At 29.6% G+C, this 22076-nt stretch overlaps 1 protein-coding gene across 3 annotated transcripts in view; it reads right to left on the reverse strand.

Moving 5' to 3' along the window:
* The window catches only part of LOC135922552 (serine/threonine-protein kinase TAO3-like), a 228180-nt gene that overhangs the window by 97646 nt on the left and 108458 nt on the right, over positions 1-22076 (reverse strand). For all 3 annotated transcript variants that reach the window (XM_065456943.1, XM_065456944.1, XM_065456945.1), the window contains 3 exons: positions 14531-14892; positions 6835-7125; positions 6412-6651 (listed from right to left, as the gene is read on the reverse strand). In XM_065456943.1, coding sequence (XP_065313015.1) covers positions 6412-6651; positions 6835-7125; positions 14531-14892 — 893 coding nt within the window. The remainder of the gene's footprint in view (positions 1-6411; positions 6652-6834; positions 7126-14530; positions 14893-22076) is intronic.

Below are 22076 nucleotides of genomic sequence, written 5' to 3' on the forward strand. Positions count from 1 at the left end.
TATTTTTTCAATTAGGGGATCACATCGTAATCAGAGGATGCTTTTACCATTTCTGTCTCAAAGAACCCATAGAAAAATTCAGAAGCTAGGTCTGGAAAACGAATACAGAACCGATGAAACAAGCTTCTTTTGTGGCATGATGGAGGGCTTAGCATTTGTTCCTTTATGTGATATGGACAATGCAATGGCATTCCTGAGATCGGTTACTCCGAGCAATGGTAAGGATATTCTTGATTATTTCGATAAAAATTACATCAATGGAGTATCAAGAGAGGTCACAAGCAATTCTCAATCCCAGACACATTGAATTGAGCTTCGATTTCTTCCAGAAAGTGATTCAGGGAACTTTATCCGACGAAGAACGCACAAATAATCAATGCGAAGGTCGGAATCATCGTTTTTTAATCTGGTTGGGAATAAACACCCATCAATCTGGGTATTGATTAAAAAAATGAAATACGAGGTAGCTACCGATGAAAGTAAACTTGAACGATGGCGTGTAGGTAGTTGGACACCGAAAACAAAATCGTAGAGTTACAATAACCAGATTCGGTTAAAGTACTTTGCGAGGATAACCGTGATGGGGTGCGAAGCCTTCCAGATTTTATAAAAGCGATTTCCTTCAATATTCGATGTCAACCCATATAATTATTATTCCAAATTATTAAATTTGCATATACATAATAATGATTTACCAATAAAATAAACATATCTTATTGCAAAATTTTGTCAAAAGCTACTTAATATAGTATTTAAGGATGGATATTGTATTTATTGCTATAGCAAATAATTTTTAAGCAAGTAAGTAATACATGGGTTATTTTACTGGAGTATTTTCCCCAGTACCAATTTGAATATCAGCATTTTTTTATGGAGGGTATATGAGTAATCTTTAAGTAATGAATTAGGGCCTAAAAATTTAGCTTATTAAATTATATTTTTATAATATTTTTTTCTAATATTAATTTGTCTATACCTTATTAAATCCAAATAAAAATATACCAATTCGAAAAAAAATTTAGTGGTTTTTTTACTAGGGGTTTTTAATCCGGGATTTATCAAAAGGATATGTTATTATTATTTTACCACTTTCAGTTGTTTTAATATTTTGTTTGTTAATACTAACGCGTTAAGATGATATTGAATTTTTCTTAAGATACATTTTTACTGATTGATTATATTAAAGACATTATATATATATATATATATTTGAGATCAAGAAATCTAAAGATTATTATTATTATTTTAAAATGTAACATAAAATTAAAATGTAAATTTATTATGATGTAATTTATATTATCAAATAAACTAACTAAATGACGCATAGAAATCCTAGATTCAAAATTATAATATCCGGTTTCTACAGAATATATATACTTATACGTAAGGAAGGTGAATACGAACCCTAGTATTTTTGTTGAATCCAAATCCGGACCCTTTTTAAAAGTGGAGGGTTCAGAGGTCTAGGTGTAAAAAAATTATTTTTCTTGATTTCGTTTATATTGTAATTTATTTCTAAATTGAAACCATTTTTTAAATAAAATTATTCACAAATAAAAAAAAAAATTTATAATTTGATATCGCTTTATATTGTATTTAATATTTAAATTAATACCGTTTTTTAAAAATAAATAATTCCTTGCATAAAATTTTTTTTTTATCTTGTAATCATTTTTTTCTTCGCATTCAAAAATTTCTGGTTTTTATACTTCCATTTTATAAGTAATGTTTTATTATAAATGAAACTTTATTAGAACGATTATTGAGTTTGAAAGTTTCTATATAATATTTTATAGGCACATATGAGTCGTATTATCTGAATAAGATACGAATCAAATAAAGTACTTTACTAGTGTATTGGAAGCCGATTAGATTTAGAAAAATTAACTAGTTCTTTCTAATATAAAATATTTGGAAAATTTCAAGAGCAATTATTTGTAAAACAGCTAAGTAAACGCCTCTATATATTTAGACCCACTATAAGTTCTATTGAGTATTATACAAAAACAGATGGTTAAAGACCATATTAAAAATAAGCAACAATCTATTCTTACAACAACATATTGTAAGCTACTACCATATCTACTGGTTGAATTGATAATAATGAAAAAACCGTTGATTACTTTGAAAAACTTTTAGATAGAGAAAAATAATTAATCAGATAAATAGGAGGAACCACAAATTTCTATTACATCTGTAACCGAAAAGTTCTCACAAGTTAAGAAAATAAATAAGGTTGCAAATATTTTAAAATTCTGGGAAAATAATTCTTTAATATATAAAGAATTACATATCGTTATTGGTGGTGCATAAGCGGCACAAGTAAAATAATTTATAATGTATCATAAATTTAGCTATTTGTTTTAGGTCAGAGTAGATAGAACGTGTATTTTCTTCTATAAAATACATATTATCAGAATTGCTTATATTCTCAAGGATGATATTTTATATGTAAAACATTTAAAATATAAATTCATTTTTAAATTTTTTACTTGTAAATTATGTATTTTATAGTAATCAATAATCATTTATTGAGTCTAGCCTAATATCGGAATTATTTGTTTGTTTAAGTGCAAGTTGAGGCTTGCAAATCTCAAAATTATATAATTTAACTTCAACAATCATATGAACCTCGTGAAATGATCATGCAAACAATGAATGGCGAGATCCCTGTTAAATCATGCATTAGGGCTGATGACGAGCATTTTGAACATAAACTATGAGGAACAACATTCGACTAGAATTAATTTTAAATGTCGATGTTTTCATGTTCTTCAAATTGTAAAATATAATTTTTAAAAAAATAATATATTTTTACATATTGAGAAGTTCGAATTTATTTGTCCAACTTTGAATGTACATAACTTTGGAGCTTGTTGATATAATTTGGTGAAATTTGCAGAAAACATTGAATATTTATCCCTCTCACTATAAAATTTTATTGAATTATTTTTAAAATTGACAGATTTATTGCCAAAACAAAAAGGGTATCAGTTCAATTAGGATACAATGTATATTTAGCACCTTTAATATGAACAAATATTCTAACGATCTTTATATTTGTTAATCTTTTCGGTTTGGGGAAACGGATTGATATTAAGATATCACCTTGATAATATCCCAAAAATTATGTTTATATGCACAATAATATTCTTTTTCAAGTATATTTTAATACATCTGTATTTGTAATTTATGATATAAGAGAATTAATCTAGCTGAGGATTTTATAGTCAATAAATCACAAATAAGGTATGCAAATCCCTTTTGTAATATGGGGCCTGGAAGAAACAATACAAAAGAATTTAAAATTTAGACCTAACTTTTGGTAGTGGTGAGTAAAAATATTTGGGAATACAAGTTAGAGGGTAAGCTAAAATCAGTAATGATATAAGGGATAACTATATTGTGATATAAAAATCAAAGGTAAATATAGCTGTCCACGTGTAAAACACTGAAATGGAATATAAGATGATAATTAGGGTATGAATTAATTCAGTTAATAAAATAACAATATTATAAAATCTATGAAAATCTTATAAACAGATAAAATATCATTGCCAACTATTTATTAGTTGTACCCATAGTTATATTTGAAACTATCAATTTGCATTATCTGCCGTAGAAAAAATTATCCGTTAATAAGATTTTTTTTATAAATTACTTTATTTACTGGTGAATTCCCAATGGCGTCTAGCCTTTACAATTTCAGGGGACTTCATTTTTTTTTAAATTAACTGATTTATTTTAGCTAATATGTTTAAAAATGACTCCTTTTAGCTAATAATTTTAAAATGACCTCTTTTTTGGCTAATTTCCAAAATGTAGCTAATAAATTCAAAATTATCTTCTTTTTTTATATTTAACTAATAATTTCAAATGACATTTTTTTAAAGTTATTTTAAAAATAAAAAATTGTTTTTGATATAGTCTTAATTTTATAATTGACTCTAAAATGTATATTTTATACTCTATGATTTTATATCATATCCTTAGATACCGTTTTTATCCTTTAAATTAATATATGATTATAACAGGCCTATCACCAAAAAACTCAGACATCTTTAAAATTTTCAGTGGCCTTTTCAAATTTTTCAGGAGAGCTCCCGTGTGCACCCTCTTCTAGTGATGCTACAGCTAACACTTCGAATCCATTAAGTACCCTCTTTTGCCTAAAGTCAACTAGATGGTTCCGTACTAGGGTGATGTTATAAAGAATATCGGATATGACCGCGTGATTCCTTTAATATATATTATAAAATAAGTAGGTCGCTTATTGCATTTTAATTAAATTTGGTCGTTGTTTAGCAAATGGCTATATGCTGATAAACGTCATATATCATGACCCTATAAATAGACTAGTTCGACGCCAGCAATTATCTCTAAGCCGGAAAAGCCGCCAATTGACTTGAGCTACGCCGCCAGGTTCAACGATGTTGTTTTTACAGCCGCGCCACGGCATGCATGTAAAATTTTTAAAATGCTATTTAATTATATTTATATAATAAATTATTATTTTTTAAATTTTAAAATTAAAATATAATTATAATGTGAATTGGATTGAAGGTGGACTGACCATAAGACCAAGTGGGCACCTTACCCTAAAATATCACTTAGACATTGCTATTTTAGGTTTTTTTTCCATTATTCATAATAATACGTATGCATTTAAATGAAAGTCAAGTATTGAATAATTTAAATTTTTAAAAAATTTTTATAATTTATTATAGAAATATAATTCAATTAGCTTTAAAATAATATATAGAAATGATAAACAAATTCGCATAATATTTAATGTAATAAAACAAATTTCAGATAATAAAGTTTTTAGATAAACATATTCTACATGGGATCAGACCACAAGAAAGTGAAAATATAATAATGGGAATTTCCTTAGATGATATGAATTGTATCAAAAAATGATAAAATTAGTGACAATTTAGGGAAGGCTATTTCAAGAGAAAACTTAGAAAATGAAAGTTGAAACTTTCCCATAAATCTAAATCCAAGGGAAGAGGTTCTCTAATAACTTTTTATCGTTGTCAAAGACAACCATTAATAAAATTATTAATTATTTTCTAGGGATAAGATTTTAATTTAAAAAAAAAGAAGATAGGTAGCAAAAGACTACCAAGGCTCAAAAATAGGGGAGACAAAGTGGCAAACCGCTAAAAGTGTGCTACAATATAAAATTAATAACGCAAAAATCTTATCAGTAGTTATATCCTTGATTGAAAATCTATGCTATAATTTTTTTGAAAATTTTTGAAATAATTAGGCAGCTCTCATATCTTCAAATTAAAATTTATAATATTCCCAGTAATTCATATAAAACTATAAAAATGGCTTCGAATTTAAAAAAGATTCTTACTTTTAAGATACCAGATAGTATAAGGGTTCAAATGAAATGCCAAAAAAATAGAATAAGTCGAACCTGGAGCAAGTATAGCGATGAATGCAAAGATGCATATACGGAATCCGATTGACCTCTATACTGTTGAGTAATTCGCCCACTGATCAAATTATAAATAGTTTGAACAAATGGTTTTCGGTGAACAAAGAGCTATGTGCCATATTTGTATTCGAAGTATTTTGATAAAATAAATATCAAAGGTATTTTTGGAAAGCCATTGAAGAAAGTTTCACAATTGAAAAATGTATCAGTGACAAATTACGACATAAATTTCACTGTGTGGAGAAATTTAATAGTCTGGTTAAATGAAAATACTGACGATATAATTTGTGATAAAGATATACACAATATAATAACCGACCAAGTGCAATAACAAGGGTAATCCATGCTTAATATGAATCTATGAGATTCTACAGTTTACGCAGAGAGCTTTAGAAAACCGAAGTTTAAAATTTTATCTCAAAGCTTCTTTCAAAAGTGTGAGTGCTTGTCGAATAAACAAAATATGTTCACAATATAAGCAAAAATATAATCAAAAAATTAGTAAGATATTTGAATGTCCAAATATCACAAGATGGATTTATATTATGAATCCATGTTATTGTTAAAATATTTAAGGAAAAATTGCAAGACCTTAATAATTTATATGTTAACATTGAGCTTGTGTGCTTTAACTCTCAGGAACGTAAATTTTATTAAAGTATAGCCATCAATATAATCGTTAATTTTTTTGGAAAATACTACAATATTCGATAATTATAATGATTTAAAAAATATAATGCCCCTCTTCCCTCTAGTGCTCCAGAGCTTCTAATAAAAGATTATAAATATTTCGATGAGCCATTTCTTCTGAATAAAATATACAAATGTTAAAATAGCCGATATTTTTGGCTTAATTTTGAGATGTATGCCGTAAATATAGGCTTTTAGGTTGATGCCGGCTTAAAACTCATTAGCCATCTTGGAGTCGGATTCAAATAAGTGTAAAGAGGAGAGATAACCTTGAGTTCCTTAGGCAGGGATTTGCGCTGGCCGGCCTGATTTTTCTTGAGTTCCCTTTCGGCTTGTATGTTGTAAGCCGTCTGGTTAGCCGTTTCGAAGGCGTGCTGCTCTCGATATTGTTCCCTTTTCAAGCTTTGAAGACGTACTAAATGACGAGTTTCGGCACGGTAAAATGTGTCCCGCTTCTTGAGACGAGATTCGTGCAAGCGTTCCATGTGCGCCTGCTTTTGGTTTAGTTCCTGCAATATAATAATAAATATATAAAATAATAAATTGATTACCGTAGTTATTACAAATTGTCTAGTATCTTTATAGTTTATTTTTAAACGAAAGGAAAATCCATTATCGTAATAATTAAGATCTCATTTTTTTTGTTAAACACAATATTTATCTAAATATTAAATATAATACAACAAATAAACTTCTCTCAACAAATCCCTTTCCAGGGAGTGATACTGAACCAATCGTTTTCGCCTAAATTTTGCCAACTCGAAAGCCACGAGTCTTTGATGGGCAAGGGATAGAGCATCCATCTCGGATATTTGCTGATGTTGAAACGATTGAAGTCGAATAGAATCTAGCTCCTTCCTAAATTTTTCCTTGAAATTTTTCAAGTTCTTCTTCTGCAGAACAGAAAACTCTTTGAAACCTTTCTCTAGTTGGATCTCTAGACGTTTGATTAATTTTTTCTCGTTTGCCAGGTTCGATTTAACCTTTAACAAAAAAAGTTTATTTTATTCGGTCAAAGTAACGAATTTTTTTTACCGATATTGTTTTTAAATACACACTTTAATTTGTCTATAAATTTCAACCTTTTCCCTTCACGGAGTTTAAAATTGGCACAATTCATTTCAAACAATCCCAAAGGCTTTGTAATATTTATCGATTACCAAAAACTTTTATTCTATCCAAAACCAAGTTGTTTAAAAATATTATTTTACCATGCCAACGATTTTGTAATATTGTTCAATAACTTTTTACCCGGTCTAAAAATTAGTTATTTAAAAAATTTCATTTCGACACTATCGCGATTTAAAACTATTGCTAAGATTTGTAATAATCATTTTTACTATCCAGAACTTTTTAGGTCGGTTATATCGATCACTTATATGATATGCCGTTATTTTTGAACGGAAACTCTTTTCATGGCCTAGCCAAGATTTTTTCATGAGGGGGGGGGGGAGGGCAAACCTCTAATTTTTTATGAACACCTAATTGCTTATATCTTATGCTATGTTAAAATAATTAAAATATTTCCATATAACAAAATTTATAATTAAACTTAGATTTTATTTATTATATAAAAATACTTAATCATATATAACATTCATTACTTTAACAATGTATTTTTTTTAATGATTCCTTTATTTATATTAACTAGCATGGAATATAAATCGACATTAAATTAACATTTAAAAATAAACTAAGTAAACAATATAACAAAAATAGGTTTAAAAACATGGGAGGAGGAGGGGAGGGGGCAAAAAATGGCTTTCATTGAGATTCGAGGAAACTACAATTTTTTGGTTAGAGGAAAATTGGGAGACACAAATGAAATCCCAAATAAGGTATTTTCCTCTAAACCAGAGAATGTTTGTGAGCAGAAAATCTCACAATTTTACACTAATGATTTAGCAGACTCATATTTTTTTTATTATAATAAAATCTCCCAAAATCCTACCTTCAGCTTCATCGTTGAGGGGAGTAGCAACGTCTTTTGGCGGCTAATGGAGGTCTAAAAGGTTCCCTATGATCTGGGTCTAGAATAGGATCACCGTCTCCTCGACTGGGTGTAAAAACCAACTTAAAGGAGTTGATGTCAGGAAGGGCATCCTATTGTAAAAACTTTGCTACAAAATTTCCCTATGGTTAAACAAAGCATGGGCGGTGTATAGCCCAAAGTACCCCATGGCCACCTCATCAGCCTACGACAAAAAGAAGGATGGGTGGAACCATGATTCATGAAAATGAAACTTATGATGGCGATAAACGATATGATAATAAGTGGAGAAACCAGTTTACGGGGGATCGAGTAAGGGTCGCGACATGGAATGTTGGAAGTATGACGGGAAGAGCGTGAAAAATGGTCAATGTATTTCATATAAGGAATATATATGTGTGCTGCATACAGGAGACCAGATGGAAAGGAAATGGCGCAAGAATAATTGGCAAGGCTAGTGAAAAGTATAAATTCTTTTGGCAAGGAAGTAATGATGGTAAGGCTGGAGTTGGAGTATTGGTTGCGGAGAAATTGGTAAATAAAGTAGTCGAAGTGAGAAGGCTAGATAACCAGATCGTGGTTATCAAGATGATTATTGGTAGAAAGCTATAGAATATTATCTCGGCATATGTTCCTCAGGCTGGAAGAAGTGAAGAGATAAAGATATATTTTAGGAGAGTCTATTGGGGGTGACATCGAGACTGGCAAATGAAGAGGGAATTAACATGGCTGGTGATCTGAATGAACATGTGGGAGCGAGTAGTGAGGGTTAAAAAGGAGTACATGGAGGATTCAGATACGGCATGAGAAATCTGGATGGGGAGAGGATTTTAGATTTTAGTGATGCTATGGATATATTGTCTGAAATAGAATGTTATAGAAAGAATCAGAGAAGCTGGCGACTTATAAGTCGGGTAGTAACAAAAGTGCAGTGGATTATTTGTTAGGAGATGTGATAGATGTATAGTAAAAAATGTGAAAGTGATATGTATTAATCAGCATTGATTAGTTATAGGAGATCTCACTTTTAAAGCCAGGATCACTAAAAGAAAGTTTGTAACAAACTGGCCTATCCGGTAAATCTGAAAATGGCCATAAAACGGAGAAGAAGAAGATGTAGATATTTTATATAAATCAAAATTTAAAAACTTTATTGTAATAAATGGTATTTTTTAAAAAATATATAATTCAAAAATTACAATAAAATAAATGCTATACTTTCTTTTCCCAAAATCCTACCTCAGCCTTAAAAGGTTTGCGTCTGGGTCTAGAATAGGATGACCGTCTCCACGAAGGGGTTTAAAAACCACCTAAATGGGTAGGATTTAGTTACGGCACGAGAAATCAAGAAGGGGAGAGAATTTTGGTTTGGTGATGCTATGGTAATGATTGTTTACAATACAATTTTAAAGAAAGAATCCCAGAAGCTGGTGATTTACAAGTAGGGTAGTGCTAAAAGTGTGATTATTTGTTGAGATGTAATAGGAGCTAGTAAAAACGTAAAAGTGTTTCCGGGGGGTGGAATGTATTGAGCAGCACAGAGTAGTTATAAGAAATCTCACTTTTAAAGGCGCCAGGATCACTAAAAGAAAGTTTGTGCCAAGAGTGAAGGTTTGGAAATTGAAGAAGGAGAGTTCTAGACGTCAATTCAATATGACATTGGCGAAAAGAGAGGCGGAGGTGGCAAAAACATATGGGTTAAATGACATGTGGGAAGCCATGAAGGAAGCCTGGGTGAAAACCGAGGAGGTATGTGATGGAAAAAAGAGCCGCCTAGAAAGGAGACATGGTAGTGGAATCCGGTAATAGCAAATGCAAACGAGAAAGGATGTGTTTCAAAGAATGGTATAATAGTAAAGAAAATAGTGATAACGATGTTTACAAGGTGGCGAAAAGAAATGCTAAGTAATTAATAGCTAAAGCGCAAGAAGAACAAAAGCAGGAGTTTGCTATAAAAATATAATGAGCGAAAGGAAAGGGAAATGTAGTCCGGGTAGTAAGTAAATGGCAATAAAGGGGCAGGATATGGTAGGTATTAAATGTTTAAAAAATATGGAAGGAAAAATGGGGATTAATTGTGGTGATATTGTGAACACCTGGAAGATCTACATGGAGTTGTTGTGCACAGGTAGAAGGTCCAGAGTGTAAATTTGGCAATTACAATATTAGAGAGTATTAAAAAAGGTGAAAAAAGAAAGGCAGCGGGCTTAACGAGAGTCGCATCAGAAATATTTTAAGGTTCTGATGACTTAGGGATTGAGTTATCAAATTTAGTCAAAGTAATTGTCACAAAAGGAACTATTTCCGAGGATTGGCGAAGAGGTATAATTATTCCAGTATATAAAGGGAAAAGCGATCCTTTAGATTGCGGGTCTAATAGAGCTATTAAACTCTTGGAACATGCTATGAAAGTATTTGTGAGGGTGTTAGAGAAGCGGATAAGGGAACAAACGAAAATTGATGAAATGCAGTTTGGTTTTACACCGGGTAGCATGACAGATGCAATTTTTGTGGTGAGACAGATACAGGAGAAGTATCTTGCAAAGGAAAGGAAACTGTATTATGCGTTCGTTTATTTGGAGAAGGCGTTTGACAGGGTGCCACATGAGGTTACTAGATGGGCTTTGAGAAAATCAGGTGTGGAAGAATGGTTGGTTATGGCTGTTATGGCAATGTATGTGGGAGCACAAACTGTGGTACTGACGGATGACGGTGATAGTGAAAGCTTTAAAGTGAAGGTAGGATTTCATCAGGGATCAGTGCTGAGTCCATTATTATTTGTCTTAGTAATGAATGTGGTGGCTAGATAGACTAGCGAAGGACTTCCATGGGAGCTATTTATGCAGATGACCTTATATTAATGGCAAACAGCGAGGACTGATTTCGGCCGATACCAAATTATTCTTCAATATAATCTAAATTGATGGATTCTATCCTTCATGCACAGAAATTTATAATTGAAAAGTCCGATTTTGCACATTTAAAATATTTTATTGAAAATAATAAAAATATATAGTAAAAATCTCATATAATTTCTATATAATTATATTTTATATATTAATATTTCATAAGATATTAAAAAGATTAAAGTAGCATCTGCTATTCCATTGTGCAAAAAAACATATTTATGATTTATTATTTATGACACGGTTTAAACAATTTCAAATTTAAGAGAGACATAACGCCACAAATCTGAACGATGTTTATCGGTAACTGTTAAGCATCTTCTCCTTTGCTCGGATCATATAGGTAAATGTGAGGTGGCACATCTCCCAAGGTAACTTTTTTTAAATTAGATGGTGTTGGATGACTAGGCTCTGATGATAAGCTGTACATAGAAATCATTTCTGCCAGAAAAACAGCCCTTCTAAAGTTTTTCACAGTCAAACAAGGTCGGACTTTATAAAGTTTATCGCAATTAAAAGATTCGCTTTGAGGGCATAGATAAACGGCCATTCAAACATATATACAGGAATTAGCTCGACTATATATTTATCACAAAAATCGGGCACTATGCTCCAATAATCCTTGTAGGCTGGTATATTGAAAAATATTCATTTTAAAGTTTCATATTTTGGGCTGCATATAAATTAGTTTTAAATGTCAAAAATTCCTAAAGAAAATCAGATACAAATAATTGAATTATTTTTTATGGAGTTTAAGCATCTCCGATATTTTTCGGACCATAAGTTTATTAAAGTCAATAGATGGTGTAGGAATTAATAGAGGATCATTTTTCAAATATGAGAAAGTATATAATGAATTCCCAAGAGACATATTTTATCTTCGAGGCAGAGGATTCATTAATATAATCTGAACTGATATCCTTTCATCATTTTATGGCATTCTGCATAATGGGATTCATGAAACCCATTATAGGATGTATTATATATATAAAAAAATGATATATATATATAAATTAATATATAGCTATCATATATATATAATATTATCTTACCAAATTTAATACTTTTAGAAATATGAATTTTAAAATATCTGTCTGGGAAAAATCTGGAAAAAATACAAAAAAGAATAAAAATCTTAATATGGCGTAAATATATTAAATAAACATCAATTTTATTTTATAAAAAAATTAACGTTTTAAGCATATGTAACAATAAAATAAATCCATTTTAAAGGTGGGTTAAATTTCGTCCTACTATGCAAAATTTTAAAAGAATTGGTTGGTTAATTATGGCCTAGAGTGAATGAAAAGATTAAATAAAGTATGGTAAAGTGTTTGTGTATGTTTTTCTTCAATAATATATATATGAGAGACCCAGGCGCGTACGCAGCGCCCCCCCCCAAAGCCAAAAAATGCAGATGCTGGATTATATTTTTCAAAAAAATATTGTTAATATTAATTTATATTTATTCCTATCTCATATATATATTTAATTACATTTATTTATCATATACATCTAGTTATTTTATCAATTAATTCGATTTCAAGTTTTCCTTGGTGTAATTTACCTATTTATTTTCAAATTTTAGTGGCGTATTATTTATCTAAATTTCTAGTCAAATATATCTCTGAAACTCCTTGTCCAACAGGGAGAAAGAAATTGCAAGCTTGTCCAACGAGATCGAGTCTCCGCCATTAAGCAGTAACAGCTTTTATGGAGTTAGAAGAGCCGATTATTAATGCTATTACTGAAATATCACAATGACTTGAAAGAAATATTTCTTCAGAAGCAAGAAAATTATTAGATTCAATACTTATTGCAATTTTTTTTATCATTAGAATGTATTATTTTATTATATAACTATTTTATGTAATACTTTTCAAAAACATGACATTGACTTGATTAAGAAGATGAGAATGGCGGAGAGCATTTTATTAGAACTCAAGGAAATTAGAGCTAATGTTGATGAAGAATTTCATATTTTATATGTTATTGTTGAGTCAAAAGCAGAGCTATATGTGTTTAATATATGACCTCCTCGACTTACATCAAGCTCATCGTCAAAACTCAGTAGAAGATGTCCCCTCTCTTAGATACATTTGTAACCCAAATAAATGAATGGTTTTTAATTCATCATGCAACACTTACAAATCCGCAGATATTACTTCCACAAAAGCCTTTCCAACCTTTTTCAGATGGTGATAGAAAAAAAAATATTTGTTAGATTTTTGTCATGAAGATGTTAAAATAATGATGCCTTATTAGCTGAATAACTATGATTAAAAGATTAACTATGGTTGATATAGTCCCAAAAAATGTTATGGATGCTTTGCATTATTTCAAACACATTTTAGATTATATTCCCACTGTATTAAATGGTTATATATATATAAAAGCAACTCTTCCCATTAGTAAACTAATGAGAGAACATTCTCTTTTTTAAGAAGAATAACAGAGCCCTGCAGAGGTACAATTTGCATAGCACGGCCCAGATTTTTTTAAAATAAATTATATTTATTTTTGATTTTTATAGCTAATAATGGCGATTTCAAATATTTGGTTTTAAAATATACAGTTCGGCCGGATATTTTTTTAAAAAGATATTCAGGCCCAGCCCGGGTGTTTTTTTTAAAAAAATTTCGGGCCCGGCCTGGGTATGTGTAAAAAGATTAAAATACGGTCCGGCTCGGGGGCCGGGCCTGCAAGTCTCTGAAAAACATATCTATGAAATACAACTTCTGAAAGTAGATTGAATGATTTGGATATTTTGAATTATTTAACGCCAAGCAAGGATAGATAATTGAAAAATTAGCTCAAAACATACAAAATATAATTATTCCTAAGAAACTTTTTGTGTATTAATTTATATTTCCAATACTTTATATATTTTAAAGCCTCAAAAAATTCAAATTTCAATTTTGGATCATTTAAGTGATTCATATCGTTGTTATATTCACTTTATATTTTATAATTCACATTTATTTTATAGTTTTTCAATGCTGGTTTATATATATAATTTTTTTGTAATTCACATTAATTTAAAATTGTGTATTATAAAATTTATTAGTCCTAATAAACTTATGCTTAGTATTTTTAATTAACAATAATATTTCTTAAAAAATTTTATTATCCCCTCCCAGACCAAATTCCTGCGTACGCGCCTGCATGCAGCGGTACCATTTGCACGGCCCAGCCCGGATTTTTTTTAAAAAAATTACTTTTTTCGGTCGGGCCCGGATTTTATATTTTCAGGCCCGGCTTTTTTTAAAAAAAAATTTTCAGGCCCAGCCTGGATTTTTTTAAAATATATTATTTTTATTTTTATAGCTAAATTTAAAATATAAGGCCCAGCCTGGATATTTTTGTTATAAAAAATTTTAGGCCTTGCCCGGATATTTATTTTAAAAAAAAATTCAGGCCCAGCCAAGGTATATTTAAAAAGTTAAAATACGTTGGGCAACGATATATAATATATAAAGCAAAAATATTTACCCGATTCTCCAAAGAGATCCTATGCTCCATTCCTAGTCGGTCCCGCTCCTTGGCATTTTCAGTCTCAAGTATTTTAGACTCTTTGGCCCATTTGAGTTCCATTTCTTTTATTTCAGCTATGGTTTTCGATTCCAATGCGTTCACTGATCGTTGGTGCCGTTTGCGAAAACGTTTATAACCCGCGAATCGTGTCACACTTGGAGGGGATCGATAGTCTCCTTGAATGCCATTTAGATTGGATAAATCGATATTAGAAGAGTCAGGTGTCGTTAAGCGGGTAGAGGAAGTGGAAGTTACTAGGAAAGTCGAGAGAGAGCCAGGCAAATGGAGTCGGGCCTCGCAAGGAGGGTAGTAGGAAGAGCCTGATTGTGAAACGGATGAAAAAAAATGAATTACAATATAAAGAAAATAGCATGTTAAAAATATTGTAGTTTTTTATATTTTATTAAACTTTTGCAGAACTGACAACCTTATAAAAGTGACGTAGCCAATATTATATAGGGGTAGGGGGTAGTTCCAGCAGTAGAAACTTCTGATTACGTTTTTTGTCTAAAATATTTTTTATTTTCACATGGTTATATTTATTTTGCTATTTAAAATATATAACATGTTTTTATCATCATATCAGTGAAGTTGGACAAGAATTGGAAGTTCTAATATCTAAGACAATATTCCGTGCTTTATAAGTGCCTACGAGTTCTTTACCCAGTATAGTTACCAGTATAAAGAAATAAATACATTAGCAACAAAATGTCGACTAACCTTATAGCTTTACGATTCATAGTCATTTGTAGTATCTTTAAGTCTACGTTCAAAAATACAGACTCGGAATAAGGAATGAATTACAATTAAAATATTATATTAATAACTAGAAGATAGCCCGTCAAAAATGACGGGGAATGAGAATTTTCTTCTTACTTTTATGATAGTTGTTACCTCTTATTTGAAAATAATATCCAATTATTATTCCTTTAATCCCTATTCCCTCCCCCCTTCATGCCAGGTTTAATCCATTAAAACTAAGTGTAAATACTATGGTTTGGTAAACTTAAATTTAAAGCTTTTACTTGATAATACCAATATTATTTGATAAATATTACTGATAATTTATACCTAATATTTAATATTAAAAAATTCCCAGGCAAAGTACAAAGCCATAATAATTTTGAAAAATTTTTCCAAGCCCATTGAATATAATAATTTTGGTAGTTGAGAACTGAAATAAAATATTTAAATAATCATAATATTAAAAATACAATCAAAATCAGATTTTCATCGGCCTAGGTTTTTTGATCAGGCCGAGCCCAGGCCTACATAAAAATTTTTTTAGGCCAATGTCTGACTCATAGTTAATAATAAAATAATTCTCAAGCATTCTAGCTCATAATATTTTTGAAAAATTTTCCCCAAGCCCAGTCTAATATAATTTATAAAAATATTTTTCATAACCAGCCCAACCTATAAAAATTTTATAAAAAAATTTTCTCAAGACTGGCCAACCCATAGTAATTTTCAAAATTCTTTCCCAACCCGGGAGATAGGTAAATCTCTAAAAACCATATCTATTTTTTATTCTATTTTAACCCAGCTCACACCCCACCCCTACTTCAGACAAAGAACCCATTAAGACTGAGAATGAATACTATTTTTATAAATATATTTAAATTAGCTTTTACCTGAGGGCCATAGAAGGCGTAAACTAAATTGTATATTGGTTAGGCATTACTTATTAACCTAATTAGGATTTGTGCTTTCAAAAGTTTGGCAAAATTCACGCTTGCTATTTTGCTTATATATATATTAAATAAACTGAAAAAAACAAAAAATATGTGTAAGGATCCTGATACCATAAGATTCAAAAATATTTTGAATTGTAAAAATAGGATAAATTAACATGGGCGAATATTTTAGTGATTATAGAATAGTGGGCAGATATCTATGTATAATATGACAATTTTAAAACAATTATATTTTATTATATATAAAAATTAAAAAAATTTTTACTTTAATTAATTTCAATTATTATTAATTTTTTTAGAGATTTGTGAATTTGATAATTAAATCTAAAAATCAAGGGTGATGTGGTTGATAAAAACTCTGAACCCGAACCGAACCTGAACCCCATTTATAAAATTTTCAAAACCCCGAACCGAACCCAAGAATTTTATTTGATATTATATTTTCAAATTTCCAATTAAATGAAGTGTTAATAAATTTTAAACAACTTAATTCATTTATGCCATTTTTAAATTTATTCTCGATTCCTATTGGAGTGTTAAAAAATTTTAACAATTGAATTAATTTACGCCATATATTTTTAAATTTTTATCTTATTATTCTTAAAGATTATTAATTAGAAGAAAATGGTTAACAAATCAAAGTAAAAATTATTATATTGTTAATTTAAAAAATTCTAAACATCTAACTTAAAAATTGTTAAATGTAGGGCAGTTTTTGTGAACTTATTAAAATGATTTTAAAATTTATATATGCTAATCATTTATTTTTGGTTCAGATTAATTTTTACAAGATATTAATGGAAGTGCATATTATAAATGAAATTATTATAAATATCTCTTTTTTAATTCTGAAATCATTGCTATTTAAAAAAATTGTTCTCTTTTTATAGATTTAAGATTAAAGATAAAGTCATATTTGATAAGCATTTTACCCTTAATACAATAGAAAAAAAATCAATATGTTCATATTGCAAAGTAAAAATGTCTGGTAATCACTTGTCAAATTTAGAAAGACACCTGAAAAGAAATCACAACAATGAATATTTAAATTATTTAAATGAAAAAACCAAATATCAGGAATTGTTATTGGCAAAAAAACCTAAAATTAATATAGAAACCTTTTTTCCAAAAAAGCATATAAGTATAAATATATCATCTAATGATTTGATGAGTTCTATACTAGAACTTGTTACTGTAAATGGCCGGCCTTTATCAATTATTGAAGATTCGGGATTTCAAAGAATTATAAATCCACTCCTATCTGGGCTCAATTTAGTTATAAACAAAGAAAATTTATCCAGAACTATTAATAAAACAGCCCAATCAATTAGAGACAAAATATCGAGAGGTAAGAAGGAAAATTAATAAGTTTAAAAGTTGATGCAGTTCAACGACTAGATAGGTCAATTCTTGGTGTAAATATTCAATTTATAACAAAGTCCATTATAAATTTGAGGACTCTTGGAATTGTAGAGCTGAAAGAGAGAGAGAATATATAAAAGAGAATATATTAAAAACTTTACTAAAATTTAAAATTAATATTGAACAAATATACACAATTACTTCTGATAATGGTTGTAATTTTTTAAGAGCTATAAAGCTCCTGCAACCTGAAACTGATTATGATATAAGGAGTGAATCAGCAGATGAGGAAAATATGGATGTAAATGTATATAAATATGATATTGATGATATACAAAATACTTTTTTATCAACTATTATATCCTATCCGATTTATAGTGTACGGTGTGCAGCTCACACACTTCAGCTGGCACTTCAAGATGTTATAAAATTATCACCTATTGTGGAAACCAATGCAAAAGCTAGGAGCCTAAATTTAAAATTAAGACATCCCACTTACCAAAAGTTATTAAAAAATATGAAACTCCCTAAGCCTGTGTTAGATTGCCACAGATGGCATTCAACCCATGATATGTTAGAAAGGCTGATTTTACTAAAACACAATATCGAAGATTTTTTTTCAGAGCAATCTGATTATTTATTGACTGAAGATTGGAAAGAGATAATAACGATTGTTGAAATTTTAAAACAGCTAAAAATCGCAACCAAACAATTCCAATCTGAACAGTTAACACTGACAGATTTTTATGCAGCATGGTTAAGATGCTGCATCGAACTAGAAAAAAATCCAGGGGCCCCTACAACGGGGGAGGGGGGGTCCGAAGCTGCTTCAGTAAATTTGAGTGGGGGTACTTTTTTTTACATCCATCATGATCATGTGATTTCTGGTTTATAAATGTAACAATAAGACCCCCCCCCCCCACTTAATATTTAATTTAATGTATTGACGGAAATTTTGGTCGATGTTTAGTAAATTTGTTAATTTTAAAATATGCCTAAAAATATTAACCAATATTGACAATAGCAAAATTCCTAGAAATTGGATTACTTATAGTATTAAAATGTATAAAGTTTTTGCTTAACATGTATCTTATTTGATGGTCCAAACGCAAATTCAAAATGGGCATGTGAAGGTCTAGATAAATGGCATAAAAAATTCAAAATGAGATTACATTTAACAGGTGCTTTTCAATCATAGTTGATGGCACATACGATGTTTCGAAATCAGAAGCAATAGCTTTGATAGTTAGATATGTTGAAAATAGTGAGACGCCGAAGCCTGTTGAAAGATTGATTGACATATATTGTACGGGAAATACCACAGGTCTCGATATAAAGCATAATATAATATCCAAACTTGGCTCGATGAATTTACCCCTTGAATATCTAGTTGGGCAAAGTTATGATGGCGCCTCAAACATGAGTGGAAGAATCAATGGTGTGCAAGCCTTGATTAGAGCAGAGGCGCCAAAGGCAGCTTTTATTTGGTGTTATTGTCATCGATTAAATTTAATCGTTGTTCAATTATGCCAATCAATTAAAGAACTTCGAAATGTTCTAGGAATACTAGATGAGATTTATGTCTATTTTAATGGTGTAAAAAGATATGAGGTACTCAAAAAATTTCAGTGTAATGATCTGAAAAAATCGCAACGATTTCTACGCGTCAAGAATACCACTCGGTAATAGTTCCTTATTTATTTAAATTTTAAATGTTTTTTTATTAAGAAGCTGGCTATCTTCATATAAAGCTATTGTAAATTTTTTTCAACTTTATGATGCCTTGAGGGCAGCTTTAACAAATTTAAAGGATCTGAAGATCCTGCCACTTCCACTATGGCTAGTGCTATAGTCTTTAGAATAGAAAAATTTGATTTTATCTTATCACTGTGTTTTGGATAAAATATTGTTGATTTGTACAAATTGCAAACCATTTCGAAGGATATAGGATTTTCAATAAATCAAATTCAATAGGCAAAAGATTGCTTGATTAATTTGAGAAGTATAATATAAATTATTGTCTTAATTATTTTTTAATCTAATAGATAGTAACACTGAATTTTTGGATGTTTTTTCAAAGGCACAAGATGTTAGAAATCTACCTTTTGATTTTGAAAGTACAATCCAAAAAGGAGAGGTATGGTATATATACTTTCATCATCAAATAAATATAGAAATTTTTTTTAGCTTTAAAATAGGTGTGTTTTATGCTGCACTCGATTTAATTATTATGCAGTTTAACGAAAGATTTAATGATGATTCCATGAAATATTTACATCAAACATCATTTTTTTACGCCAAAGGGAATGGCAGAAAAATCAATTATTAAAGAAGATATCGAGGATATCTGTGAATTTTACAATTTAAATTCAAGTCAAATTTTCGAAGAAATGTTGAAGTTTAGAAATATTTATAAGATGGACAAAATGGGGAATGTAATTAATACTCATGACTTAGAGGTTCAAGAATCTAAAGATTTGTCAGATTCTAAGAATTGTAAATTTATTTAATTAAAATATTTTTACCAATACATTATTTAGCTTCTTCTGATGATAATTCAGGGACTTACGATTCAGATTGGAAAAACACCTTATCGTTTACTTTTAAATTTTTCTGCTTTCCCTAATTTAAGAATTTTATATAAATATCTATTAACCATTCCCACAACCTCATGTACTGCCGAAAGAGTCATGAGTAAAATTAAATTAATTAAAACAAGACTGCGTAGTAGCATGAAAGATTCTTTTCTCAATAATTTAACCATATTATCAATGGAAAAATTTTTATTTAAACAATTAAATACTGATGAAATTATAAATTCTTTCGCTTTCTCTTCCCCTAATTTATCTAAATTATTAATTTAAAATATTTATAAAGTTATATTTTTTGCATTTTATTTATATTATATATTAAAAATTGATGCAATAAAAATTATTTTTGAAATTTATGGGTGTCATAATTATCATTTTTTCGAAGGGGGGGGGTGATACTTTTCAAGGGGGTACTTTTCATGGGGGTATTCTGCTTCATTCGCTCAAAAAGTGTAGGGGCCACTGAAAAAATCCAAACCATTTTGCTCAATTACTATATTCTTGTCTTAAGAACAGAGAAGAAAGGTTTATAAAGAACGAAATTCTCTTAGCTGCCATATACCTGGACCCAAGATACAAGGTTAATTAAAAGCTTAGTAAATTAATTATTTTAGATTTATATTAAAATTGTTATTTTATGGAATATTTAAATATAAACAATATAAATCCTTAAATATTACAGGTATTACTTAGTGATGATGATAAGATTTGTGCGAAAAGGCATCTTGTCAATTTATGGAGACGAATTAAAAGCTTAACAACGCCGATTTTATCTGATGATATTAGTTCCGATGAAGTTATTGAACAAGAAGATGATTTAGAGAAATTGATACAACTTAAAGAAAGGCAGGAGAAAATACTTAAAAGAGGGCCAACGATTGCTGATAAAAGTATTGGAACAATAATTACTGGATTTAGCGATTATAAAAGATTAGATAAGAAGGAAAATATTTTGCATTTTTGGGAGTCTGCTAAGCTGGAACACCCTGAATTATATATTTTATCTAAAATCTTATTTGCTGTTCTTGCAACCCAAGTTAATTTATCATATTTTCACATATAAATACATTTAACATAGGTTAGCGTTGAAAGATCTTTTTCACATTTGAAATTCATTCTTTCACCACATAGATCGAGGATGAGTGAACACTTGGAAGATATTATGCTAATACGTCTAAATAAAATTTTTAAAATTGATACAGACTATATGCTTTGTATTTTTAACTATATTTGCCTATAAATAAAATAAAAAATTTATTTTTTATATCAAATTTATGTCTAGTTTTTTATTATGAATTAAATATAGAATTTTTTTTATCAACTCAAAAATTCTTGAACCCGAACCGAACCCGAACCAAACCCGGGTTCAAAAATATTTCCCTAAACCGAACCCGAACTGAACCCACCTTTTTTATACCCCGAACCGAACCCGGGCAAAAATTTTGTCGGGTTCGCATCCCTGGGTGATAGATACAGTTGCCAAGATTCATCCAGGGGGAGATCTAAATATTTTGGAGGGCTTAGCTATAAACCTCTATTTTCCCGTTATTCGGCTTGGATCCACTTATTAAAATTTTGATTAGATATTTTTGATTTTGCAATGGTTATTATTTTTAACTTTTTTAAAATTTGTAGTATCTTTATATTATCTCCATTAAAATTGGCTGAACATTTGAAAGGACTAATTATATGCCAATATTTTGTGCTTTATTGATGCTTGTGAGTACTTTAACCTATATAGTAGCCAGTATATAAAGAAATAAATTATTAATAAGAAAATTTTGGCCAACCTTTAGATAAAAAGGAGACTGAAAGCCTTTATTCTGATAATTTTATCAATGTTTAATGCTTAAT

Source organism: Gordionus sp. m RMFG-2023, chromosome 1 (assembly GCF_954871325.1).
Source record: "Gordionus sp. m RMFG-2023 chromosome 1, tfGorSpeb1-WG-v2, whole genome shotgun sequence".
Lineage (NCBI taxonomy): Eukaryota > Metazoa > Nematomorpha > Gordioida > Chordodea > Parachordodidae > Gordionus > Gordionus sp. m RMFG-2023.